General features: G+C 47.7%; 1 protein-coding gene across 2 annotated transcripts in view; it reads left to right on the forward strand.

The window, feature by feature from the left end:
• The window catches only part of OSTN (osteocrin), a 221,324-nt gene extending 195,407 nt beyond the window's left edge, over positions 1-25,917 (forward strand). The window contains exons 1-5 of one of the 2 annotated variants that reach the window (XM_075938271.1): positions 3,759-3,862; positions 15,084-15,182; positions 16,826-17,043; positions 22,244-22,340; positions 23,698-25,917. In XM_075938271.1, coding sequence (XP_075794386.1) covers positions 15,084-15,182; positions 16,826-17,043; positions 22,244-22,328 — 402 coding nt within the window. In that variant the 5' untranslated portion in view covers positions 3,759-3,862 and the 3' untranslated portion in view covers positions 22,329-22,340; positions 23,698-25,917. Of the gene's footprint in view, positions 1-3,758; positions 3,863-15,083; positions 15,183-16,825; positions 17,044-22,243; positions 22,341-23,697 lie in introns of those variants that run through there. The other variant, XM_075938270.1, reaches the window with a different exon arrangement.
• The last annotated feature ends 320 nt before the right edge of the window (positions 25,918-26,237 follow it).

A 26,237-nucleotide genomic window follows, 5' to 3' on the forward strand; every position in this document is an offset into this window, starting at 1 on the left:
GGGGTTATTTAGGTGGCCAAGATTGTATAAGTAGCAGGTGGCAGTTCAGTGGAGAAGGTGAGGGAATGGAGAACATAAGAACGGCCAGACTGGGTCAGACCAAAGATCCATCCAGCAAAGAGTCCTGTCTGCCCACAGTGGCCAATGCCAGGTGCCACAGAGGGAGTGAACAGAACAGGGAATCATCAAGTGATCACTTTCCTGTCATTCTTCAGCAACTTCTGGCAACCAGAGTCTAAGGACACCATTCCTTCCCATCCTGGCTAATAGCCATTGATGGACCTAACCTCCATGAATTTATCTAGTTCTTCTTTGAACCCTGTTAAAGTCCTGGTCTTCACCACATCCCCTGGCAAGGAGTTCCACAGGTTGACTGTGCACTGACTGAAGAAAAACTTCCTTTTGTTTGTTTTAAACCTGATGCCTATTTATTTCATTCCGTGACTCCTAGTTCTTATGTTATGGGAACAAGTAAATAACTTTTCCCTACTCACTTTCTCCACACCTGTCATGAGTAAGTGTCTCTCACCAGCATGAGTAAGTGTCTGTTGGGATAAAATTCTCCGATAGCCCCGGCTGGCAAGGTCAGTATTTTTTAATCCGATTGACTTGTTGACATCAGCCGCGGAAACTCAAAACCCAGGATGCACCTGCTTTTCTAGTGAATGAAAAGAGGCTTGCGACATGCACTAAAAGAGGGCTTAATCCTGGGCAGCTTTCCCAGGCTAAACCTCTGAAGGCCGCATAGGATGGACAATGCCGTATCTAAATGCTTCTGCACTGGAGTAGCTTTGCAGTGCACTGTGGTACGTGGTATTTAGGGCCCAGTCCTGCTCCCACTGACTTCAACAAACTTTGATTGGCCCCGGGAGTCCCCATTCCCATGAATTCCTGACTCCCCTTGGTGCAAAGTTCCCCCCCCAGGTTAACTTTTTGGTTGCCGTCAAGTATCAGAAGCAAATTGAATGTCTCCAACCAGCATCTCTCGCTCATTTCAAGTTGGCAGCCTCTTTCTCGATGTCGAAAAGCTCTGCAACCCCTCTACAAAAGTCAGAGTTTCAAAAACCATGCAGCCATGACAGCGGCCACCCTGCGGCGCTGTTTTTGTGTGTGCTTGGGAATTGTACCAGAAAAATATCAGAAGGGCCAGGGCAGGCGGCAAAGAGCGGAGCCAGATTTGCTCTTCTCCAAATGATGGTGAAATGTTTGGTAGCTCGTGAGCTCCCCTACGTTGCCTTTTGCAACCCCGCAGATGACAAATGCCGCGTTCCGCTTCATTCTTGATGTTGTTTATTTGCATTTAGCATCAGAGAGGCCGAGTGGAGGCTCTAGGTGCCCCTAACGTAATTATACAGGGACGTAAGTTCATCCACGTTAACACCAGCCCTTCCACGAGAAGTTCAGGCAGCCGGCTCAGTTGCCTGCCCATCTAGGAAGCATATCCCCAGCCTTCTCCAGCGGTGTCCCTTGCAACACGCCTGGAAAGCATCCAATCCGGGGCGAGTCGGATGAGTGGAGGCAGGAGGCAAGTTCTGCAGGCCACACCGAGACCAGCCTGCCAGCCGTCCCCTGTCTTTTCTAACCAAGAGACTCCAGCGTGGGTCCCTGATTGACTGCGGCTGTGACAGTGGGGCAGAGGCGAAACAGGTAGCTTTTATCAACGTTAAACTCTGGTGTCACCTGCTCCTAACAAGACACTCTGCCCTGGAAGCAAGCTGTCCTGTCCTGTGCCGGTTTCACCCTCCACATGGCTCCAAGGGGCAGCTCCATGCAGCACCTTGCAGCCTCTCGTTGCGAGGCAGCACTCACCAGGGGAGCCATGGCGTGTGCCACGGCCGAGAGGCAGGGCCACGCCACTGGAACCCGACAGGGATGCAAAAAGCGTTCTTTGCGACCGATGTTGTTGGTTGTGTGGTTTGCGTCAGTTCGGCAAGTTGCCACCCGGAGGGAGCGTTCTGTGTGTTTCACAGCTGGTTAAAATACTGTCCGTTTCTTCTTCTCTAATCATCCTCATCGGGGTAAATGACGGGCCAGTAGATTCAATTCTGGGGCTACCAAGTTTTCAGGACTGTTTTGCAAGAGGAAAAACAACGAGGAATCCTGTGGCACCTTAAAACCCCTAAATCGAATTAGCTGGTAAATCTCATTGCAGGAGGAATACCAGCTAATTCGAGTTAGGGCTTTAATTCGGAATCCCGTTTCACTGCCGCGTGTAGATGCGGGCAGTTACTTCAGGCTAGTCAATTTCTAAAATGACGACCGGCCGGGAACATGCTAATGAAGCACGGGATATTTAAATCCCGCGCTTCATTTGCAATTTTGGTCACCTCATTAGCCTCCCTAGATCAATCTAGGGGGCTAGTGTAGACGAACCCTTACAGATTTATGTGGGCCTCAGCTTTTGTGGGGAAAGACCCTCTTCATTCAATTCAACTGATGAAGCAGGTCTTTGCCCATGAAGGCTTATGCCCAAATAAATCTAGTTGTCTTTAACTTGCCATGGGATTCCTCATTGTTTTTGCAGATATCGACTAACACGGCTCCCCTCTGATACTTGTCACGTAAGAGAAAGCTATTTTTAACAGTTCTTATTACAGGTTGAACGTCTCTAGCCCAGCATCAATGGGACCTGAGTCCATGCTGCATCCATGTTACATCCAGCATCCATGCTGAACCAGAGAATTTGCCAGGTCAATATTGTCTAGCAGCATTCCCAATACTGCCCAAGGTTTACTGGGCATTTAGAAGACATTGAGGGGTAAACCAGAGCCAAATAGCAGCACAGAACGCTGAGAGCCAGGACTGGTGGCTGTAAACAAACTTTATGGGACCGCGGGAAACATGGCCACATCCATGACAAGTGGCCATCTGACTGACTGACATCATGCCGGACCATGGAGGTTGCCAGATCAGAGAGTGCCGGACTAGAGAGGTTCAGCCTGTCCCTACTGCATTTCGGTAAGGTGTTTGCAAAATCAAAGTGAAAGTACTTACAAAAATATTCTCTGTGGCTCAGCTTCTTGAGTCTAATCAAGAGTCTGCAACTGTTCATTTGACGAGTTCTCCGCCAGCTAGAATTTTATGCTTTTGAAAGCTTGGAACAAAGAGCACAGGCCATTTTGCAGATGGAAGCAGGAGGACAGGCAATAAAGAAGATGACAGACTCATATGTGCCCGGTGTTTCAGGCAACAACATGGGCACTGTGGCTTTCTCTATTGAGAAACAGCCCTCTGCTTTCACAGCCAGTGCTCGGCTGCAGTTTTGATAATTAAGATAACAGTGCGTGCCACAGAGGAACCTAAGTCCTTATGACAGATGTGCAAAACAGCCTTTATAGAGACACCTAATTTAATTTACAACAGCCATAACCCTCTAATAAAAATGCACAATTTGTATTTTTTCTCTCCGAAGTACATATTGCCCCTCTCCATTCATCCCTTTAGTCCCATGAATTATTGTTGTTTAAAAGACGTTCCAGGACATCATGTTTTCTCTATTATTGGTTGAAAGCTCAGAGGAAAGGTAATGACACCGAAGATTATTCTTTTCCCAGGCATGTGTCTGATTCTTTTGAAAAAATTCGTAGACCTTTAATTGCATCCTAATCATCTTGATCAGAGCAATAAATATACCAAATGCGAGGCAAGAGTGTGTGAGTGAGAGGGAGAGAAAGGTTTAGGGCAAGGATCAGTGGAAAATCTTTAGAAATGATGTAAGTGAAAGCCAAGGCAGGGATTGGAGTGTGGAGCCTACAGCAGAGACTATAAAAAGTCTGCAAGAAAGCTGAGCAGGAGGGATAAGTAAGGGCGGGAGAGCCTAGCAAGATCCATTTAAGTTGGGATTGCTTGTATCCAAGGCAAGGTAAGATAAGCGAGGAACTGAGGGAGGGGGTCTGAGATTCTCTTTATGCCTGTTGTGTTTACAGAAACTCTTTAACTGTCTCCTATATTTTTTAAGCATTGGAACACTGAACATTTTGAAATGAACAAGCATGCACACAATACATACAATGCACACGTCTGATGGGGAAAATGCAATTTGTCTTTGCATTTGCGGGAACGACAGTAAGATGCCTATCTCCCAGTAATTTGGGTACTGGAAATAAACTAATAGTAGAAGACAGAAACGATATTTCCATTAGATAATGAGTTAGCATTTAAACAAGTATCAGAGGGGTAACCGTGTTAGTCTGAATCTGCAAAAGCGGCGAGGAGTCCTGTGGCACCTTAGAGACTAACTGAAGTGTAGGAGCATAAGCTTTCGTGGGCAAAGACCCAGACATGCATCTGACGAAGTGGGTCTTTGCCCACGAAAGCTTATGCTCCTACACTTCAGTTAGTCTTTAAGGTGCCACAGGACTCCTTGCCGCATTTAAACAAGGTGTTTCAAACAACACATTTCTATTGAAAAGGCTGTTTGCTTGTATGTGTGCGCGGGGCTTAGAAGATGAAAAATGCTCTCCTGGTGCTACAGAGTGACAGTATTTTCCATGTTTTTCCTTGATTTTCCCCTTTGTGTGTTATGTTGTACTCAGAATAAATCACATGCATTTTATGGCTCTAAAGCAATTAAAAAACAAATCTAGTTAAACATTGCAATGGATTGCTTTGCTTTAATAAATAACAAATTTTACTGACAAGTTTATATGGCTGTTACCTGTAACATGTTTTAAGGCAGAGAAAGATTTTAGCCAGCAAGTTCTCGATGCTTTTCTTTTTGTGAAGTGCATAAGTCTACAGGGGCATGTCTACACTAGGAAATGACTTGGATATAACAACTCCCAAAATAACTCTTTTGAAATAAGCTTCTTCCCCCAGGAAAGTAGGAGTTATTATTTCAAAACAACCAGCCCCTTATTTCAAAATAACAGGCTTGGTTGTGTGGACGCTCCTCTTGTTATTTAAAAATGAGGGGGGGTATTTTGAAATAACTCCCTTGTGTAGACCAGGACCAGAAGAGTATTAGGGAGAAAGGAACATCCTCCTAGCAATGATGAGCCTGATTTGGTTATGCTACTGCAGAAGTGGAGTCACTCAGGTTTGCCCAGGTGTGACTGAAAGCATACTCTGCCCTAGGACTGTAATTGCACTTTCTTCATACTGGACTCAAACTCTTTCACTTTCTCTCTGCCTCCAGGACTGGGGTCACTCAATATGTAAATGGGAAGACGTTTGGATTCTGCGGGCTCCTAGGGGGATGGGGAGGCATTTTCTCAGGGAGCCAACATAGGCTGTGTTCACTGGGGTTCAAACCGCTGCAGTTCCTAAAACATGTGGGCTGCGGTCTGTGCTGCCAGGTTTTTTCTTATTTGTTCAGTTTAGAAGCAGCATCCTCTTGAAGGGGTAGAGCAGAAGGTTGAGAGTCAAGAAGCTTATTCATGAAGCTGGCACTGGTTCAGCAGGAACGTGTGGCAAGTTCCCCAGACCTCAGTTTCCTATCGAGATGATGGAGACAGTCCAGCTGGCCTTTCTTTGTAGAGCACTTGGAAGCCAATGGGTAAAAAAACCCACTGAAATAAATGATCAAGATTAGCAAAGTGAAAAGTATTACTGTTTGGAGCAAGTATTCTATGGTGCTTATCAAAACTCAGGGTAAAATCTTGCCCCTGCTGATTTCAGGTAGCTCAGGGTTTGTATAATTTGAACTGTGTCTGTTGAGTGTATCTCTGAGTTGCAGAACTGTTATTTTACTGCACAAGTTCAAAACATTGCAGTTTGCAATCTGCGTCAATTATCTATAAATTGCTTGGACATAGTGTGATCACTCACCTTTACATTCTTCTGAGTTAGCCCAAAGAGATTACCCACCACTTCAACCCGCAACGCTACCTTCACCTAGCTAGCTTTTTTGTTTTTCAACCATAATCAGTTTTGATCTTTGTTCAAAAGGGTTATGTATGTCTGCCATCCATTACATTACAGCTAATATTTGAGCCTTTTACCTTATCATTGTAATGGAATTCTTCTCTTTTTCAGAGCTGATCACGTGAGTTATAGCTGTATAATAGTGGAAGTATATTTTAACCGGTCTTAATGGACACTTTTCTCTCCTCTAATCACATATTCTGTACTTACCCCTAGGCAGAACTTCCACTTATATCCTTGTGCTGTTAAGAAAAGAGAAATTTGGCCTGCACATGTGAATAAAAGTGTAGTATATATCCCTGGACATTAAGGCTCTGTGTCTATTTCCCCTTTCAAATTGTTTTAATTTTTTTTCTTTATTTGACATGCTGAAAGTGTACAAGCCTGTGACAGCGAGCTGACAAGTGAAGAAAACTTTTTTTTTAAAGTCTAAAACAAGGAAAAGTAAAAGTGATTAGAAACATTTAAGAAATGATTTAGGAGCTGAGCATTTGTTGGCACCAGATAACAGTCTAAAAAAGGTTTGGTTTCCATCGAGCATACCAAGAACGTTGTAGTTCTTTTCAGTTATCTTGCTCAGAAAAGGTAGAAATAGATGCTCCCCATTAATGGCTCTTTTCTTGTACGTTGTAAGTAACCTGCTCATTGAACACTTTTTCCTCAGCCGTCTAGGTGGATTTTGTGAGAGTCATTTGTGGCTGATACATTTTGGTGTCCAAGCATAATTGCCTTCAGATGATGGGGTTTTTTTTGTAATTTGCTGTTGTTAAACATTTGTTTGTCCTGGGCAATAGGTACAGATTGTTCTTAGCTTTGCAAGCTGTCCAAATTGTGTAACTCTTGCTAATTCCCAGGGAAATGTTCCTAGAATATCCCAAATGGACTATATGGGCAGTACAAAATATTCAAATCAGCAAACCAAACCAGGCCAGATTATCTTCCGCCTACTGCTTCTGCCTCTGTGCAAATCCCTGGAATGCAGAGGAATGACTCCCGATTTACTTTGGTGCAAGTTCAGATGGTCATGCTGGGGGTCTAGTCTCCTCACACAGCCCGGGATATTTTTGGTATATGCCCTGTAGAACTGATGAGAATGTGGATCTAACCGGGCAGCCCTTACTCATATGACTAATCCCACTGAAATAAAGCAAGCTGCTCTCATGTGTGTCACCGAAGGCTCAGGCCCTTTACAGAGGGAGTCCCCTAAAGAGGAGAAGCAACGAGGATGCCTGTGTCAATGATAGATGTACCCACAGGGCAGTGGGAAGTGAACCGGCCAGCTCTGGGAGGCTGCACCTGCTACCTCCGCTCCACAAAAAATAGCAGGGCTGGCATTCAGGTGGAGAGCTAGTGCTGCAAAATCCAAGCCGTTGTTTTTGGTGTCCTTGCTTCAGCGGTAGGATTACTAGGTGTCCAGTTTTGAACTGGACAGTCCAGTATTTGAGCTTTCTGTTCAGGAAACAAATTGAGAAAATCTAATTGAGAAAATAGAAATGAGACAATAGAACTGTCCGGTATTTTCTAACTAATATGTAATATAGATTGTGATGTCATGTCAAGTGTGTCCGGTATTTCTGTTGAAACCATCTAGCAACCCTATCAGCAGAGCTAGCTCATCTGTCTACCCAGGTCAGCTCCAGTGTAGACCTATCCTAGCTTAGTCTTGAAGTCCTCATGGTAATAGATATCCAGTTAAAGTCAATGAGGCAGCCGGAGCAAGCACCTCCGTGGGTATGTTCTGGCCACCCTGCCTTCCTTCCAAAGTTTAGATCTGTGGTGTCCAACACGCTAGCCACTAAGCACATGTGGCTATTTGGCCGGTTGAGTGTGGCTAGTTTGCCATAGCAGTAGCCACTATAGGTGTGTCTACACAGCAAAGTTATTTCGGAATAACTATGCGAGTGTCTACACCACCATTCCGTTATTTTGAAATAACGGATGGCTTATTCTGACCTCTGTAAACCTCATTCTATGAAAAATACCACCTCTTCTGAAATAGCTATTTTGAAATAAGGCCTGTGTAGACGCTCCACTGCTGCTATTTCGAAATAGCCCCTCACCTGGGCCAGTCTAAGGTATTCCTCCTGGGGCCCTAAATTGAGATAGCACGTCTACATTAGGGAAATCGGCCTCGGACTCATTTTGAGGCTTCCCTGGAATGTAGACGTGTTATTTTGAAATAAGCTATTGCGGAATAACTATTTTGGAATAGCTCATTCCGAAATAGCTGCAGTGTAGATGTAGCCATAGTGGCTACTGCTTCAGAACTGGTTGGCCACCCTGGTTGGCCATCCTCTTTAGATGCAAGAAAACTTTTCAGCCCCGTTTAATCTAGACCAAAATCATTGCCAAGATGGCAAGATAACACGTGTCATAAAGCTAGCAGATTGGCAGCAGTGGTGTGAGAGTGAAGACACACTTCAGAGTCAAGACTCTCAAAAGTGATTGACTGATTTTTGGGCTGCTCATCTTGAGAAAGGAAATTCCGTGGGAATTTGCATATCTTCTTCAGATCACACTTTCGGAAGCAGAGCTTTCAAAAGTGAAACTAATTAAGATGCGGCTTTTTTTTGGCACGCCCCCCGCCCTTGTCAAAAAGCTGCATAAACCCTTTTTGAGGAAAAGCGGCGTTTCAACGAAGGGAGCAGTTTGCCAAAAAAGCCGCGTCTTAATTACTTTCACTTTTGAAAGCTCCGCTTTTGAAAGTGCGATCGGAAGAAGATATGCAAATTCCCACGGAATTTGCATATCCTCTTTCAACCGTTCTGCGTAGGCTAGATACGCCCTTAGAGTGCATCTACACAGCAGTGTTATATCGGAGTAACGGCCATTATTCTGAAATAACAATGAGAGTGTCTACATAGCAATTCCATATTTCAAAATATCCTAACTGCCAGGGTGGTCAAACACTGGAATAAATTGCCCAGGGAGGTTGTGGAATCCCCATCTCTGGAGATATTTAAGAATAGGTTAGATAAATGTCTATCAGGGATGGTCTAGACAATATTTGGTCCTGCCATGAGGGCAGGGGACTGGATTCGATGACCTCTTGAGGTCCCTTCCAGTCCTAGTCTATGATTCTATGATTCTATGAAAATAAATACATTTTAAATAACGGGCAGCTTATTCCAACTTCTGTAAACCTCACTCCATGAGGAATAACACCTCTTCCGAAATAGCTATTTTGGAATAGCAGTAGTGTGGACGCTGCACGGCTGCCATTTCGAAATATCTCTTTCCTAGGGCCATTCAAAGTCATTTCTGCCCCGTGCCCTCCTGGGGCTCTAAATCTAGCGTGTCCACATTAGGGAAGCCTGCCTTGGACTCATTTTGAGGCTTCCCCTGTAGTGTAGATGTGCTATTTTGAAATAAGCTACTTTGGAGTATTTCTTCCAGAATATCTTTTTTTGAAATAAGCATGCAGTATAGACGTACCTATACATAATACTTGAATACTGCGTACAGATGTGGTTGCCTCATCTCAAAAAAGATCTATTGGCATTGGAAAAGGTTCAGAATAGGGCAACAGAAATGATGAGGGGTTTGGAACGGGTCCCATATGAAGAGAGATTAAAAAGACTTGGACTTTTCAGCTTAGAAAAGAGGAGACTAAGGGGGGATAGGAAAGAGGTCTATAAAATCATGACTGGTGTGGAAAGAGAGAATAATCAAAAGTTATTTACTTATTCCCACAATATAAGAACTAGGGGTCACCAAATGAAATTAATAGGCAATAGGTTTAAAATAAACAAAAGGAAGTTTTTCTTCAGTCAGCGCACAGTCAACCTGCGGAACTCCTTGCCAGAGGATGTTATGAAGGCTAGGACTTTAACAGGGTTCAAAAAAGAACTAGGTAGATTCATGGAGATTAGGTCCATCAATGGCTATTAGCCAGGGTGGATAGGAATGGTGTCCCCAGCCTCTGTTTGTCTGGAAATGGGGAACAGAGGAGGGATCACGTGAGGATTCCCTGTTCTGTTCACTCCCTCTGGGACACCTGGTTTTGGCCACTGTTGGCTGACAGGACACTGGGCTGGATGAACCTTTGGTCTGACCCAGTGTGGCCGCTCTGATGTTCTATGTTAATAAAAGAATTGATGCGGGTTTCCAACCCTGGCAAAACAAAGCGTACTTTCTCTTGTTAATAGTGCATTTGCTGAAGTATCTGGCTTTAACTGTTTATAATTTATGGAATGCATTTTCCTGCAAGTCCCATACGTCAATGTCTTTTTCTAATGGGCTGCTTTCGACAGAATGTGTCATATCTCATCCGTGGGATGTGAACAAAAGAGCAATGCTAAGCGATTTCCGGGTGCTGGATTCAGCAGCGGCATTTTTACCCATCCTCTGACATTCTCATGATATTCCACCTGCATTTAAAAAAGGCACCCTGGGACTTTCTGAAATCACTGAGCTTTCTACGATGGGAGTCTTTGGGATTTTCTGGTGATGAATGTACGTAAGGGCACAATCTTACGCCTGCTGATGTCTGCATGAGCTGGCCCATTAACTTCTATCGGAGCAGGATTTTTCCCGGAGCCTCCAGTACTTCTGTTAGTAGCTCAGTTTCATCTTTTCAGATCAGATATTCTGCCATCTGTATCTCAAGAACTATGGAGAGAGATTCACTGTGAGACATTTAACTAGCACAGGTAGTGACAAGCCACTTTTGATGGCACCAGAATAATGGCAAAAGAGTGCAATAAGCTGGTTGCTGGGTGTGTACACCACTGCCCTCTGCTGGATGGAATTATAATTGCTAAGCATGATGTCAGAAGCCCGGCATGGCTAACTGCTAATGGAGATTCTCCTTTAGCTCAAATGCTAAGGGCCTGTGCTTCTGGGGCAGAAGGGTTTGAGTTTTCATGCTGTTGCCATGAAGTACTGAATGTCTCTGGTGTGAAGCAGAGACAGTCTGTGGCCTTTCTTCTGTCTCTTAACATCATGCAGGTACATCCCTGAAAACCCCATTGACTCCTGGGCCGGCCAGCTCCGGTTCATTGCAAGGTTCAAATTTCTGGATGAGGGCAGAGCTCTTACAATGTTGCTTTTAAAATTTGCACAAGAGAATCATCCGTGCCCAATGGCGTGAGTGAAAATTTGTTGTTCATTGTATGAGGTCTCTTCTCAGTTCTGTTGCTAACAGCCAAGCAGGAAAAATAAAACACTCACGATTTATACGTAGCTTAATCTGCACAGTGGGGGTGAAATACGATCGCTTGAATTGAAAGAACAATGATGGCAGCTCACATTTTTGACAGGCAACAGTCTTGAGCCCTGTGAGGAATTACACTGTCTGGTTTCTGCTCACCCCTCTTGGCTTGGGCATGTTATTTTGCTTTTGTTAAAAGAAAAAAACAAGGAAAACCAAGCTGGGGTCTGATGTCAGGGAACTGCCGTGCTGCGTATGGCCAAGAGCTCGACTTGGTTTTGGTTTTCTGTTGGGCAGGCGCGTTGTATGGTACGTGCGGATTTCTGACAAAGATCGCTGCTGTGTAGCCTGTCTTGATATGGTAGAAAAATGTTCTTTCTTTATCTGTTTTAATTGGCCTGCCAACAAAGATGCTGAATTACCCCAGGAATTTAAGCTTTGCCGCAGTTTGAGCTAAAAAATGGAGGAAACCCATAAATATGTCTACATTTCAGACATGCGATTTTATCTGTTGAAAGCTGAGCAGTATTTTATTGCAGATAACACAGATTCTGAGACATGCCTTTACACAGAGTAGCACCTTCCCGCCGCATGGAGAGCCAGTGAATTCAGGGGAAGTATTTGTCGAGTAAGCGCGACTCGGTGTAAGTAAAGCTATTGGAATCTAGCCCCCAGCGAGGTGGACATATCGTGCCAGGAGCTGTATCAGAGTCATAACTTTACTCAGAGCAGGTCAGACTTAATCTCGCATTTCTCTTGTGGAGTGGGGGCGTAAACACAAGCATTCAACGCCCTGCCGATGTTAAGCTTGGGTCCTGATTCACCAAGAAGGGGAACAGACATCTAAGGACGCCAAGTGACAAAGGAACCAAGTAGAATTGTTCATGCGATGTAGGAACAGACATGCTAGATGGACAAAGGCAGAAAGAGAAGTAACCAGTGTAAATAGCTAATCTTCAGGAAAAGGGTTAAGAGTGGCAGCACCTCCCAGACTCACAAACCATGTCGATGGGATCATGCGCTTTCATGGGTACAACCCACTTCTTCAGATGACTGGGCTAAGAGTGGTGGGTCAAATTCCTGTCTGAAGCCCCTGGCTCTGGTGCGTTTGGCTGACACAGTCATGAATGGCTTTGACTTTGCATTCCATGGCAAAAATTACCTGGGGCAAAACCGCTCACAGAAGGGCAAAAACTGCTTCCTTCTCCCAGGAATACATTGCCGAAGGGGGTTGTGGACTCTCCATCCCTGGAGATATCTAAGAGCAGGTTGGACAGACACCTGTCAGGGATGGTCTAGACGGGGCTTGGTCCTTCCGCGAGGGCAGGGGACTGGACTCGATGACCTCACGAGGTCCCTTCCAGTTCTAGTGCTCTGTGCTTCTGTGACTCTCCCACCTCAGCTGCAGAGAGGCCCAAAATTCAGGGGAACCAATGTGCTTCTCCAGCGCTGGGGAGGGACAAGCTTGTTTTCCCGACACAGACGGAAAGGGCTGAGGAGCTGTGGGGTTGGTAACGTCTCAGGCCTGGTGCATCCACTCTTTCATTCCACAGCTGAGCAGGGAGGATTGCGACCTGGGATTGTAGGCAGCAGGCTCCACTCCACGCCTTGGCCTGCGGCTGGGAATTGGATTTGGTTGCAGATGGCGTGGGGCTGGATATGAAGCTAACATCTAGTCTCATGGAAGTCAACGGGAGAGTGTACTTTTGCCATTGAATTCAATGGGAGCAGGACCATAGCTCCTACCAAGTCCTCTCCTAATTTTGTGAGAGTTGAGTTCCAGCTGGTTAATCAAATGTCTTCTGTGTCGCAGGTGCCGTAGTGTTTATTTTTATTAGTACCCCCGAGGCTATTTTTAGGTCTTTGGGAGGAATGAATACCGGTGCAGACATGAAGCTGTATGAAACGGGAGTGTTTACCCTCACCGTTTATTTTTACTTCCCCATATCCAAATAATCAGGATGTGGTTATCTGCAAGGTGATAAACGGCGACTTTTTATTTCAGTGCCCAGACAAGTACAAAAATACACATTCTAAAGCACCACAGCGGGGGAACAAAACAACAAGCAACCCGTAGGCCAGATCCTCAAATTCTGCAAATGGTGTAGGTCTGTTAGCATCTGGCCTCCCGCTGGGAACGAGTCTCACCTACTTCACATCAGTCTCACCTTATTCATTCCTCTCTCTCTCTCTCCTTTGACCCACTGAAGTTATTTTGGTTTGCATTGGCCATTCCCAAAACCGTAGGGACAAAATAAAATGGTATAAAAAAATGGAATCGGGTAAGAAAAACACACATACAAATAAATACAATTAACGCCACTTTAGTACCTCCCTCTGCAGCATCTGGTACCTGCAAATGTCAGTACAAGAGGAATAGGCAGGTGACTTATGGTTCTGGTCACTTACAAAAAATTCAGTGTGAGAAGCAGAGAAAGGAAGACACATGTTCTAACTTGACACTTACAACAGGATCCCAGGCTCTTGGCTCATGTCTCCTGGAGTGTGGGAACAAAGAGCAAAGTCAAATATTTCTGCTGGGATATTCTGCCCGATCTCATGAGAGATCTGCGACAGTGAGGCTAAAACAACTCTTGTAGATCATAGGAATATATTGACACTGCCCTTCTATTTCTGCCTGCTCCGGGAGGAGAGGCAGCAGACAGCAGCCGAGTCAGAGTTGAATTATGGTCACTGGTGCTGGACGTGGAAACAGATTAACAAGCAGATTAACAGATTTCTTCTGGCGTGGGAGGCGCCAACCCAACTCCCATTAAAATCCATGGCATGATTCCCCACCAGGTCAAGGGAAGGCTCCATGGTTTGCTGGGTGTGGCATTAACCTACCAAATTCACGGTCCATTTTGGTCAATTTCACAGTTATCAGATTTTTAAAATTGTACATTTCATGATTTTGGCCCTTTACCTCTGAAATGTCACAGCGTTGTCATTGTAGGGAGCCTAACCTCCCCCCCCCCAAAGTTGTGGGGGTGCAAGGTTATAAGGAGTGGCATTGCGGCACTGCTACCCTTACTTCTGTTCAGCTGCTGGCAGACGAGCTACCTTCAGAGCTGGGCAGCTGGAGAGCAGCGGCTGCTGGCCGGGAGCCCAGCTCTGAAGGCAGAGCTGCCGCCAGCAGCAGCACAGAAGTAAGGGTGACCTGGTATGGTATTGCCACCTTTACCTCTGTGCTGCTGCTGGCGGGGCGTCATCTTCAGCTTTCATCGGAGGAGACCAGATTTCACAATCCATTCCACGTTTTTTATGGCTGGGCCCCCCACTACAAAAAGGATGTGGACGCATTGGAGAGGGTCCAGCGGAGGGCAACCAAAATGATTAGGGTCTGGAGCATATGACTTATGAGGAGAGGCTGAGGGACTTGGGTCTGTTTAGTCTGCAGAAGCGAAGAGTGAGGGGGGATTTGAGAGCAGCCTTCAACTTCCTGAAGGGGGGTTCTAAAGAGGCTGGAGAGAGGCTGTTCACAGTAGTGATGGATGGTAGAACAAGGAGCAATGGGCTCAAGTTGTGGTGGGAAGGTCCAGGTTGGATATTAGGAAAAACTATTTCCCTAGGCGGGTGGGGAAGCGCTGGGCTGGGTTCCCTAGGGAAGCAGTGGAGTCTCCATCCCTAGAGGTGTTTAAGTCTCAGCTTGACAAAGCCCTGGCCGGGTTGATTTAGTTGGGATCAGTCCTGCCTAGAGCAGGGGGCTGGACTTGACCTTCTGAGGTCTCTTCCAGCTCTATGGTTCTACGATTCTATGGCTGCCAATGAGGTGGGGGCTGTACCTATCAGTCAGGCTCTGCCTGGCTCTCCCTGAACCTACTGAGTGATCCTGGGCAAGTCATTTCCCCTCCGTGTCTGCTCTGTTTGGAATAGGAGCGCTTTGGGCAGGGGCTGGCTCTCCCCTGTCCTTCCCACACCAGGTATCAGAGCTCCTGCACCAGCCCCAAGTGCCCAGCTGTGCGAGGCCAGTCCGAGCCCAGAGCGCTGTGCTCACCCGTCCCTTGCCCTTCCCCCTCTGTGCACGTTGGTGGCGAGTGACTCACCAGGGTGTTCTGCTTTGCAGATGCTGCAGGGTCAGTGTGGGGCGGTGCCCTTGGTCCTGGCACTCACCCTGCTGCAGGGGCCCGCCGGCAGAGCCGTCCTCGCGGAGACAGCGCCACAGGTAAGTGGGTGTTCCTGGCCCCGCCACATGCCCCTTCCCTTCCGAGGAAGCTCGAAGCCAGGCCGGGCTGGAGAAGCAGGAATTTCTCCCTTGTTGTGTTTCTAACTTCACTCTTCCACAAGGACAAGTGGTTGGCCTATCCCTAAATTCCTGATGTAGGAACCCATGGTGGCTTTTCTTCAGGTCCTTTGCTTTTGACCTGTCTGGCTTGGGTGACCCCTTGAGGAATTAAAGTTCCCGCCGGCATAGCTTTTGGCCTTCCCACCATGTCAAGGACGGGCTGGATGGACCTTTGATCTGACCCAGTCTGGCTGTTGGGCTCTTACGGCGCTGCCCTCTAAGAAGGGGATCTCTGTTGCCCTTGAAATGCCACCTCCTACTCGCTCCACGGAATAAAACCAGCCCCTAGGTCAGCAATGGAAGAAGAGGGCTGTATCCAACCGAAAGGCAACGGGGGATCTGGAGTAGACAGTGACTAATCACCTACCTTGTCATGGAGCGAGGAGATTGGGGCTAACACCTTTCGTCGGCTGAAAAGTGCCAGAAACTCCTTAATGACCAAACGTGGTCAGTGCATCCTCCACGGAGCAACAGGCTGGCCACGGAGCAACACGACTGGCCATGGAGCAACAGGGTTTTGCCTCTTAAAAGTAGAACAAGTTGTTTCATCGTCTGTTTTTATGTCTTCGGTTCTGACAGAGCCCAGGCAGAGTTTGTCAGCTACCCAATATGTGTCGATATAGTCTAGGAAGGATGTTAATCACAATGTCATACAAACTGGCTCAGACCAATGGTCCATCCAGCCCAATGTCCTGTTCTCCAACAGTGGCCAATACCAGGTGCTTCAAAAGAAACCAACAGAGCAGGCAAACATCAAACGTCCTAAGTGAAGTTAAAAACCAGGTATACGGTATACAGTCTGCCTTGCCAACTTCCCTGTAACTTTTAAGTAGATACTTTGTTCTTTATCTCCTCTTCTAAACTTGAATACGTTTGCCAGGCCACATCCTACCTCTGAATCAGCAGCATTTCAGTGCTAGGTGAAATGATTCTGGTGTATTGTTTACCTAACAATTTGTCAAACCTGCAAAGTAGTTTGGGATGGGAAATGACGTACATGTATTTATTATAGCCAGTCCTAACATGGGTTTTTTTGAATATTTCAAAATATTGACGCCGTTTTCATTGAAAAGGGTTTGAAAATAAATATTTAATCCTCCCCCTCAAAAAATTCATTGAATTATTTAATTGATTTTTTTTTAAAAAATGGACCATGGTATTGAAAATGTTACTGAAAAATGGTTATGGAAAGTTTTTGTTCGCCAAAACCCCAGGTTTCAGTAAATAAAAAAAATGCTGATAATCCTTTTGAATCACATTTTAGAGATATTTTTCAATTCACAATTTTTTGTGCAAAATGCAACACTTCAACAATGCCGACAATCTTCCATTGGAAAAATGCATCTTGCAAAAATGGCCCATTTTCAATAAACAAACTTCTCATGCAAATGATTTGCTCCCGCTTTAGGGTTTGCCTGTTCTAATGGAATTCTGGGAGGGACGAAGCACTGCTCTCTGTGCAGACTGAAATTCTCTCTCTGAAACAGAACCATCAAGCCAACCCTTTCCCTGTTCCTCTGCAGCCCGTGGACTCTTCCATAGCGTTGGCCAGGGAAGCCCGTTCCACCTCCAGTGAAGAGAAGACCGCCACCGAGCTGGCAGCGAAACTGCTGCTTCTTGATGAGCTAGTGTCTCTTGAAAACGATGTGATTGAGACCAAGAAGAAGAGAAGTTTTCCCGGGTTTGGCTCCCCCCTCGACAGGCTTTCGGCTAGCTCTGTCGATCTGAAAGGCAAGCAGAGGTAAGCGGAGTGATCGGATGGCGCCAAGGTGAGGGCTGTGTAAGAATGCCGATAGGCAGACCTTCCAAATGCAAGGGACTCGTTTTCAGTAGCGAGTCAGTTCTGAGGTCGGCGGTGGGTAATTCATTTGTCAGCCTGTTGGAGTGACTGCAGAGACGACTCATCTTTTCAGGGTTGCAAGTCACACCCCCTGCAGCTGGTTTATCCTTGTAACAATCAGCTTTCAAGAGCCAGCCAGGTAGGCAAATGTACACCTCCCGTATGCCCTTTGCCATGCATCTAGGATTCTATGATCTGAATGGTCATTCCAGTTAGAACGCGAGTTAGGCAGTAAAATGGTTCAAGGAATATTTACGTACTGGGGGGCAAGGGGAGGAGGTGAAATGTTTCCCAGAACAGATGGCCAGCGAGAGGGCGTCTTGTTCAGCACATGCCGAACGGCACCGTGGCAGGCATACACGCCGTGGCCAGTCCTGGATAGGAAGGGAATCCAGAGCAGGATATCCTGCAAAGTCCTGCTTTCTTGGTTTAACAGAGAGTGGGTCTGAGCAAAAACCTATCAGGGGGCCTGTCCCATGATGAACCTGTTCGTATGCAGGCCGGATGTCTTGACTGTTCACCTGAGAGGGGACGGGGTGTTGTGTCCGGAAGAGCAGACGAGAACTCCGAAGGCCGGACTTGTAGGGTGTCTCCTGTCCGTAACAGCCCACGCGGAAATCTTTCTCTTTCCCTTCCCCTGCTACTCGCTGCTGGCGACTTTCTTCCCCCACCCCGTGCAGCCCCAGCCCAGCAAAGCGCTTACTCACGTGCTTAAAGTCAGGCATGCGCTTAGGGCTTTGCTGGAGAAGGGCCTTCGCATGGGTGGGTTTGCAAAGGTCGGATGGAAAAGACCTGACCCAACCCTCCCCTCAAAACTCACCACAACCCCAGAACTGGGATTTGTATCGAGTTCTGCAAAGGTTTTGACTGTGGGAGTTTAACTGGGAAGTGAAAAATATTCCCAGTGGCCAGGCAGCGTTTTCCGAAATGTGGTTTGTCAGACAGTTTGCCCACGGGCCAGCTTTAATACTCACACTGCACAGCCAGGGTCTGGCCAGCAGGGGGTGAAAGGTCAAAATGACTAAACTTCAGGGGGGGTTGTTTTTATCTTTCCCCCTCACGCCAAACTCCAAATGGGCTGGAGGGACCCTGTGGGGAGCGCGTGGGGGGTTGACGCAAAATGGGGCTGTTTGGGCAACACAATGAAAACTCCTTCCAACAGCAGGGTCTTTCCACAGCACCTGGAAATGTGTCGTTTAGATGTAAAAAATACTGATTTGATCTAAATTACGCAGGAGGTAAAATACCCGATGGAGGGAGGATGGCGGTTGGACTGACAGGGGCCACCCTTTTTCACGACATTTCTCAGAGCCAAGAACTATTTCCTGAAGGTCTAGCTAAACCCAGACGTGCCTCAGTATCCCACAAACCGGGGCCCTCTAAGACCCTGCAGCCATGAGCGGAGTGAGGTTTCAATATTGAGGTCCTGTGCACTGGTTGGATGTGCGCCACCGTGGCGCCCAATTTATTCATACACACACGTTCCTGACTGCTGGAGAAAAACCCTCCCCCTTCCCCCGCCATGCAGCATGCCCTGTTCCCAGCCACCGGAGCAAACCCCAACCTTCCCCCCCCCCCCGTGCGACTCCCCCAGCATGCTGGAGCAGACCCTACTTCCCCTCTTCCCCCACCCTGCCATGCTGCAGGTCCCATTACCGGCCACAGATGACAGAACAGCCCCCCCTCCCCACCCAGTGAAGCAGCTGCCGGCCGCACGGCTCTCCAGAGGCCATGGAGGTGGGAGGGGCAAGAATTTTTGTGCGTGGCCGCGCAGGTGTGCCCCTTAGCGGGAACGATGCCCACAAACACCTCCTGAAAGAACCAAAGGCTGAAGTAATTCGGGGGTCCCTGGCCCTTACATATTACAGCAACTGTTCTCACCTGCATCCTGGGACCACCCCCTCCCACCCCCTCCGGCGGACAGACTAAGGGATCATACCGACCAGCAATGTGCCTCTGCCTTCTCGCATGGCGGGCTCCCAGGGGAGACGGCGGCCTGCCACCGTGACACCTTCAGCTCCAGGCGATTGAGCGATCCGGAGCCAAAGTCCATTGTAATGGCTTGAGAAGCTCTCGCGCACCGAAAACGACTTTATCCCCCGTCTGAAAACGGTGCCGTGGGCTGCACAGTCACACGGGGCGAGAGCCCGCCCCACTGACGTCCCGTGAACAAAGTGCCCGTCAACTTCCTCCCGGATTGCGCTTGTTCTTGACAACATGAAGGGGCGCTGCAAAGCCTGGCCCAAAGCCGGCGCGGCCGAGCCTTCGGGTGAGACGGGAGGAGACGGAGACACGGACAGGCTCCTTTAAACCCCATTCCTTCGTACGCTCCGGCCCAAGGACCAGCCCTCGGTCGCCCCGGGACCTGCCGAAACGCAGGGGAGCAAAGCAGGCCAGGCTGGGCTGAAAGTCCTGTCATTGCTGCCGATGGCCACAAGAGGGGCCAGTTCAGCTGTAAAACCGGCCCCTCGGCGCCTGCCTCGACTTTGTCCCAATGCTTTCGCGTGGGGGAGGGGGGACACGCCTCAGGCCCACATCCAAGAGTTGTGGGGCCCTGACCACAACGGAAACTGTGAGGCTAACCAGCTTCCTTAAATTGGGACCATCCCTATGTGCCCTGCCCCCCACAGACCCCCGAATGCCTCTCCCGCCTCACATCAATCCTCCACCAGCCTCCCCCCCCCCCGACCCCAGGAGCCCCCTCTTGTCCCTGGCTGGAACGCCGTGGCTTGGAAATGTGACCCTGGGTCCAGCCGCCTGTCCTTGAAAGGCCTCGTCCTCAGGACACCAGCCCCGTAACACTGTCAGCCTCGGCAGCTCCTGTGGGTTCCCCCGGGCGGCCAGAGAGGCATGGGCAGCAGGCGGTGCGTGCTTTCCTCCCTCCTTGTTCCCTGCCCTGGAAGCGACAGGGGAGAGCAGCCAGCAGCCTGCCGGGGGGGAGGGAGGCCTGACAGGGCCAGCCAGGAACGCTGAGCACGTGGCAACCCTTCTCTGGAGGGCTGAGAGGGGCCAGGGGGGCAGAGAGAGGAAACCAGAGGCAGGTGGGTTGCCAGTTGTGTCAGACCGGCTGCAAATGGCGTCCATTCCGCCCTGGCCGGGAGAGCTGGCAGCCCTGGGCAGAGCTGGGGGCAGAACCTGGAGAGGAGGAAGCGAAATCTGTTCAGTTTTAGAGCCTTGTGAGCAACAGAAACCGAGGCAGGTCCCTTCAGCCCGGCCCTGCGGCCCTCCACCCCGCCTAGGCTGCTGCAAAGGGGCCAGTTGGGAGGCCTCCTTCCCCAGAGACTAACCCCAGCAGATGGGGCTGCAACAGCAGGTGCGGAGACGGCTCCGCAGCCCCTTTGCTGCAGCCCCGGGTGCCAGGGACACTGGGGGCAGTGGCGGGAGGGGGCAGATCAGGAGCGGGAAGAGGAGGAGACGGGGAACCGTTTCACAGAATCCTAGAATCCCAGGGCGGGCAGAGCCCTCAGGGGTCATCGAGTCCAGCCCCTGCCCAGAGCAGGACCAACCCAACTCAGTCAGCCCAGCCAGGGCTTGGTCAAGCTGGGACTGAAACACCTCTAGGGATGGAGATTCCACCCCCTCCCTCGGGAACCCAGCCCAGCGCTTCCCCACCCGCCTAGGGAAATCGTTTTTCCTAATGTCCAACCTAGACCTCCCCCACTGCCACTTGAGCCCATTGCTCCTTGTTCTGCCACCTGCCCCACTGAGAGCAGCCTCTCGCCAACTTTTCTGGAACCCCCCTTCAGGGAGTTGCAGGCTGCTCTCAAATCCCCCCTCCCTCTTCTCTTCTGCAGACTCAACAAGCCCAAATCCCTCAGCCTCTCCTCATAGGTCACGTGCTCCAGCCCCCAAATCATTTTGGTTGCCCTCCACTGGACCCTCTCCAATGCGTCCACATCCTTTCTGTAGTGGGGGGCCCAGAACTGGACACAACACTCCAGATGTGGCCTCACCAAAGCCGAATAAAGGGGAATAAATCACTTCTCTAGATCTGCTGGCAATGCTCCCCCTAATGCACCCCAATATGTCATTAGCCTTCTTGGCTACAAGGACGCCCTTTTGACTCATCTCCAGCTTCTCTTCCACTGTAACCCCCAGGTCCTTTTTTTGCAGAACTGCTGCTTAGCCTGTCGGTCCCCAGCCTGTACCAATGCTTGGGATTCTTCCGTCCCAAGGGCAGGACTCTGCACTTGTCCTTGTTGAACCTCATCCGATTTCTTTTGGCCCCATTCTCCAATTTGTCTAGATCACGCTGGACTTTATTCCTACCCTCCAGCGTATCTACCTCTCCCCCTAGCTTATTGTCATCTGCAAACTTTCTGAGGGTGCAATCCATCCCCTCATCTAGGTCATTAATAAAAATGTTGAACAAAACCAGCTCTAGAACCAGTCCTTGGGGCACTCTGCTAGAAACCAGCTGCCAATTAGACATTGAGTCTCTGATCACTACCCGTTTCAGTTGTGCTGCAACAAATTTGCAAGGTGGGATGTGCTGCAGTGACTCAGATGATGATTCACTATCTCTGGTGCTTGTGTCTCTGACCGTGGACAATGCTAAATGCTTCCAAGGAAGGTATAAAACCTCACAGAAAACCTGACTCTGCACTGTTGTATTTTGAAGGAGTGCAGGATGAGCACTTTGTGACCTGAAAAATAAGATTCCCCAGCCCTTGTAACTTATTATTGCGTGGCTGCTTTAACAACATCCTGCAGCAATGAGTTCCACAAGTGAATTAACCTTTGCATAAATACTATTCCTATTTACATTTTAAAAATTGTTTCCCTCTTCTCTGAGTAGTAGAGGCACAACTGCCAAAAAGGATGAAGGGCCAAATTCAGCCTTGCTGTAAACAGGTATAAGTCTCTGATCCCAGCAGGAGTAGCTTTTCTTACAGATGCTACAGCCTATGAAAAGCCAAACATCTAACAGTATCTTAAAGCCTCCAGCTTTCATACCAGAGCTGTCCTAACCGAACCCCATTGCCAAGATTGGTGCAAAATGGAAGAAGCCGCGATGTAGCTACTTTCTGGTTACTCCTCCGAAGTATCTTTACCAGTTTTTGCCCTCTGTTTTTATCTGTGTGCGTGTTTGTTTTTGCAGGAAGGTGGTGGAGTTGCCCAAGCGGCGGTTCGGAATTCCTCTAGACCGAATCGGAACGAACCGTCTCGCCAACACCAGGGGTTAGCACATGGTGCAGGTGAGTCCAGGTTCCAGAGCAATGTTCAAGCTCATCACATAGGTTCTTGGGATCCACTGCTGCTCTTGGTGACAGGCCTCCAAGCTCTTGTGATGTCAGTGGATGATGGAGAGTCAGATTTGTGGAAAGGCGACTTTGTGTCATCCTGAGGGGGGACTGACAACAGGGCTATTCGAAAAGTGACCAGGGTCAGTTGTTATCCATGCCCACTGGAGACAGGACAAGGCTTAATCAGCAGCAAGGGAGACGTAGGTTAGACGTTGGGAAACACTTTCTAACTTTTAGAGTCGTTAACCTCTGGAACAAGCTTCCAAGGGAGGTTGGGGAGTCCCCTCATTGGAGGGTTTTCGAACAGGTTAGACAAACCCCTGTCTGGAGCGGTCTAGGTATATTTGGTCCTGCCTCAGAGAAGGCTGCTGGGATAGATTCTTTAGGTCCCTTCTAGCCTGACATCTCTGTGATTCTATATAACATTGCTTTATTCCAGTGTAGTTAGCTTTGATACTTTCAAAAGTTAGGAATTTGTAAAAACACCCTCCTCCCCCAACAAATCCAATTTAATACCTCTAACTTTGCTTGTCTCTCATAGACCTTTCTAGAACAAAAACCAGGATGATGTAGCACTTTAAAGACTAACAAGATGGTTTATTAGGTGATGAGCTTTCGTGGGCCAGACCCACTTCCTCAGATCAAATAGTGGAAGAAAATTGGCACAACCATATATACCAAAGGATACAATTAAAAAAATGAACACCTATGAAAAGGACAAATCAAATTTCAGAACAGAAGAGGGATGGGGGGGGGGAGGTAAATGTCTGTGAGCTAATGATATTAGAGGTGATAATTGGGGAAGCTATCTTTGTAATGGGTAAGATAATTGATGTCTTCATTTAAACTTAGGTGTAAAGTGTCGAATTTAAGCATGAATTAATTATTATAAAATAAAGACATTAATTATCTTACCCATTACAAAGATAGCTTCCCCAATTATCACCTCTAATCTCATTAGCTCACAGACATTTACCTTCCCCCCCCCCCATCCCCCTTCTGTTCTGAAATTTGATTTGTCCTTTTCATATGTGTTCATTTTTTTAATTGTATCCTTTGGTATATACGGTTGTGACAATTTTCTTCCACTATTTGATCTGAGGAAGTGGGTCCGGCCCACGAAAGCTCATCATCTAATAAACTATCTTGTTAGTCTTTAAAGTGCTACATAGTCCTGTTTTTTGTTTCAGCTACGCCAGACTAACACGGCTACATTTCTATCACTAGACCTTTCTAGAGTCTCTTTGTCTGTGGCTTGGAGTTTCTCACTAGGACAATGTAACTTTCACGGCCTTTTTTTTTTCTGCAGGTGCATCTACGCTGGATGATTGATGCTGTATCAGGAATGTCACAGAAATATGGAACCTGCTTCACAGAGTGTCTTGTCATTGATTAATGATTCAGCATTTAAGGAATTGACCTGCTGCAAAATCTATTTCACATTCCATTTTACAAACAGTAACAGATTCCATCCATCAGATCAGATCATTCTCACAGCGACGGTCCCAGTCAAAGGGAACAGACAAAGTGTGTATATAATTTCACTGCATGATCTTTTTTTTTTTTTTTAATCTCGTAAAAGTTTGTTATACTAGCAAGGACTATTAGAATTTCTGAAGAAAAATAAACACTTTTAGAGATGCCAACAGCAACCTCTGGAAGGCAGAATTGTTTGTAAATTTCATTCAAGAGGGTTGTTCGTTTGTTTTCAGGTGGCTAAAGAAAAGATTTACCATTGAGGGAACAGATCAACTTTTATTCGGTCCTTATTCAGGCAAAACTTTTTACTGATGTCAGCAGGAGTTTGCTTGAATGAAATCTCTGTAAATATCTTAAGATTTAGCCTGATACTTGTAGCAATCTTTCATTTATCTCTTTTGTATCTGTGCTATGAAGCTTTTCATCTATTTGGCACCTGTCAGGGATGATCTAGACGGTGCTTGGTTCTGTCGTCAGGGCAGGGGACTGGACTCGATGACCTCTCGAGATCACTTCCAGTTCTAGTGTTCTATGATTGACAGACATTGAAACTTGGTGAGGCTGTTATTTCACGTACACCTCTGAGCTTCCCTTCCGCTCCTTTTTGTGCATAACATGGGGTGGACTGGAGGCTTCTTTGTCCTAGCCTCAGAGGCCAAGTAGGAGGTGACACGTCCCCCGAGCCTTATGCACATAGAGCACCTTGCCTGAGTGATGACAAATCGCCTCATTTGTTGACTTCCATTTTTCTTGGGCCTGCTGACATTTTGCTCATTTCTTTAACCTGCTGTCTGAGGAGGACTCACGTCCGGTGAGGCGCAGATTAGAGAGATCCAGAGCTTATAGAATTATAGAATCACAGAACCCTAGAACTGGATTGGACCTCGAGAGGGCAGCAAGTCCAGTCCCCTGCACTCCCAGCAGGACCAAGCACCATCTGGATCATCCCTGACAGGTGTCTGTCCCGCCTGCTCTTAACTATCTCCAGAGATGGAGATTCCAGAACCTCCCTAGGTGATTTGTTCCAGTGTTTAACCACCCTGACAGGCAGGAAGTTTTTCCTAATGTCCAACCTAAACCTCCCTTGCTGCAGTTTAAGCCCATTGCTTCTTATCCTGTCCTCAGAGGCCAAGGAGAACAATTTTTCTCCCTCCTCCTTGTAACACCTTTTCAGATGCTTGAAAGCTGCTCTTGTGTCCTCTCAATTTTTCTTTTCCAAACTAAACAAGCCCAATTCTTTCAGTCTTCCCTCTGTTTTCTTGATCATTTCATGGGAACAAGTCAATATGACAGCAACAGTCAATAGGGTCAAGAAAGCCTGCGTACCTTTTGCTATGGGCACGGCTCATGTTTTTAGAGCTGTCTTCATGTGTGTTGCTCTTCTCTGGATCTTCTCCAATTTCTCCACCTCTTTCCTGAAATGTGGTGCTCAGAATATGACACAACACTCCAACTGAGGCCTTATGCATTGTGTCGGATGCTAAAACAACATTGTAATAAAATGTCCTGTGGAACTACTGGCCACTTCTAGCCCTTTTCTCTGTCCTAACCACAGAAAAATGTTGCAGTCTCCCATCAAGTACGGAACTATCTCCGCATCGCAGGCGGGCACTACAACTGGGGAAGGAGTGTTTGTTGTATGTCAGTAATAGCATGGAACGAGAAGTCAGGACTCCTGGGTCTATGCCAGGTGGCCACTGGATGCTTGTTTTGCCAAAGCATGTAAACGCTCTCCGTCTCAATTCACCCACCAATACCTGCCTGGGAAGGGTGTTCTGAGGGTTAATTTTGTTTGCAAAGCACTTTTAAAGTCCATGGATGAAAAGAGCTAAACGGGCAGCATTAGGAGGCCGCTGAAAGCTCTGTGTTAAAAAGGCTAATATGGGCCCACTCTGGCCGCGGTCTTTGTCCAGAGCACGGTGGCCAACGCACATGAGGTGTGATACTGTAACATGTACTGTGTAGCAGCGTTACCGGTTTGCTTCTGTTCACAGAACCTTCCAGATGCCTTTGTGCGACGGCTGCTAATAAACTGACCCAACTGAACAGACCCTCTTGTGGCAATGAGGCTGGCATTTCTTTTGTGGGCTCCTTGCATCTCCGGAGTCTCAGAGCAGCAACTATTGCCGCTGACAAAGGGACGCAGTGGTGACAAAAAATGGCTGGCCAAGTGGTGCCTGAGGGAGATAAAGATTTCTCGTCTCTGTGTTTCCGAGGAAGGTGCGAGAAACTTCGTCTAGGGATTAACTTGCCCACAGAGCAGGGGTGGGCAAATACCGGCCTGTAGGCCAGATCCAGTCCACAAGGGATAGACTCTAGTAGGCCGCTGCTGCTATATTTACCTGCACGGCCACAAGTACCAGTGAGCGC

This window comes from Pelodiscus sinensis, chromosome 10 (genome assembly GCF_049634645.1).
Source record: "Pelodiscus sinensis isolate JC-2024 chromosome 10, ASM4963464v1, whole genome shotgun sequence".
Lineage (NCBI taxonomy): Eukaryota > Metazoa > Chordata > Testudines > Trionychidae > Pelodiscus > Pelodiscus sinensis.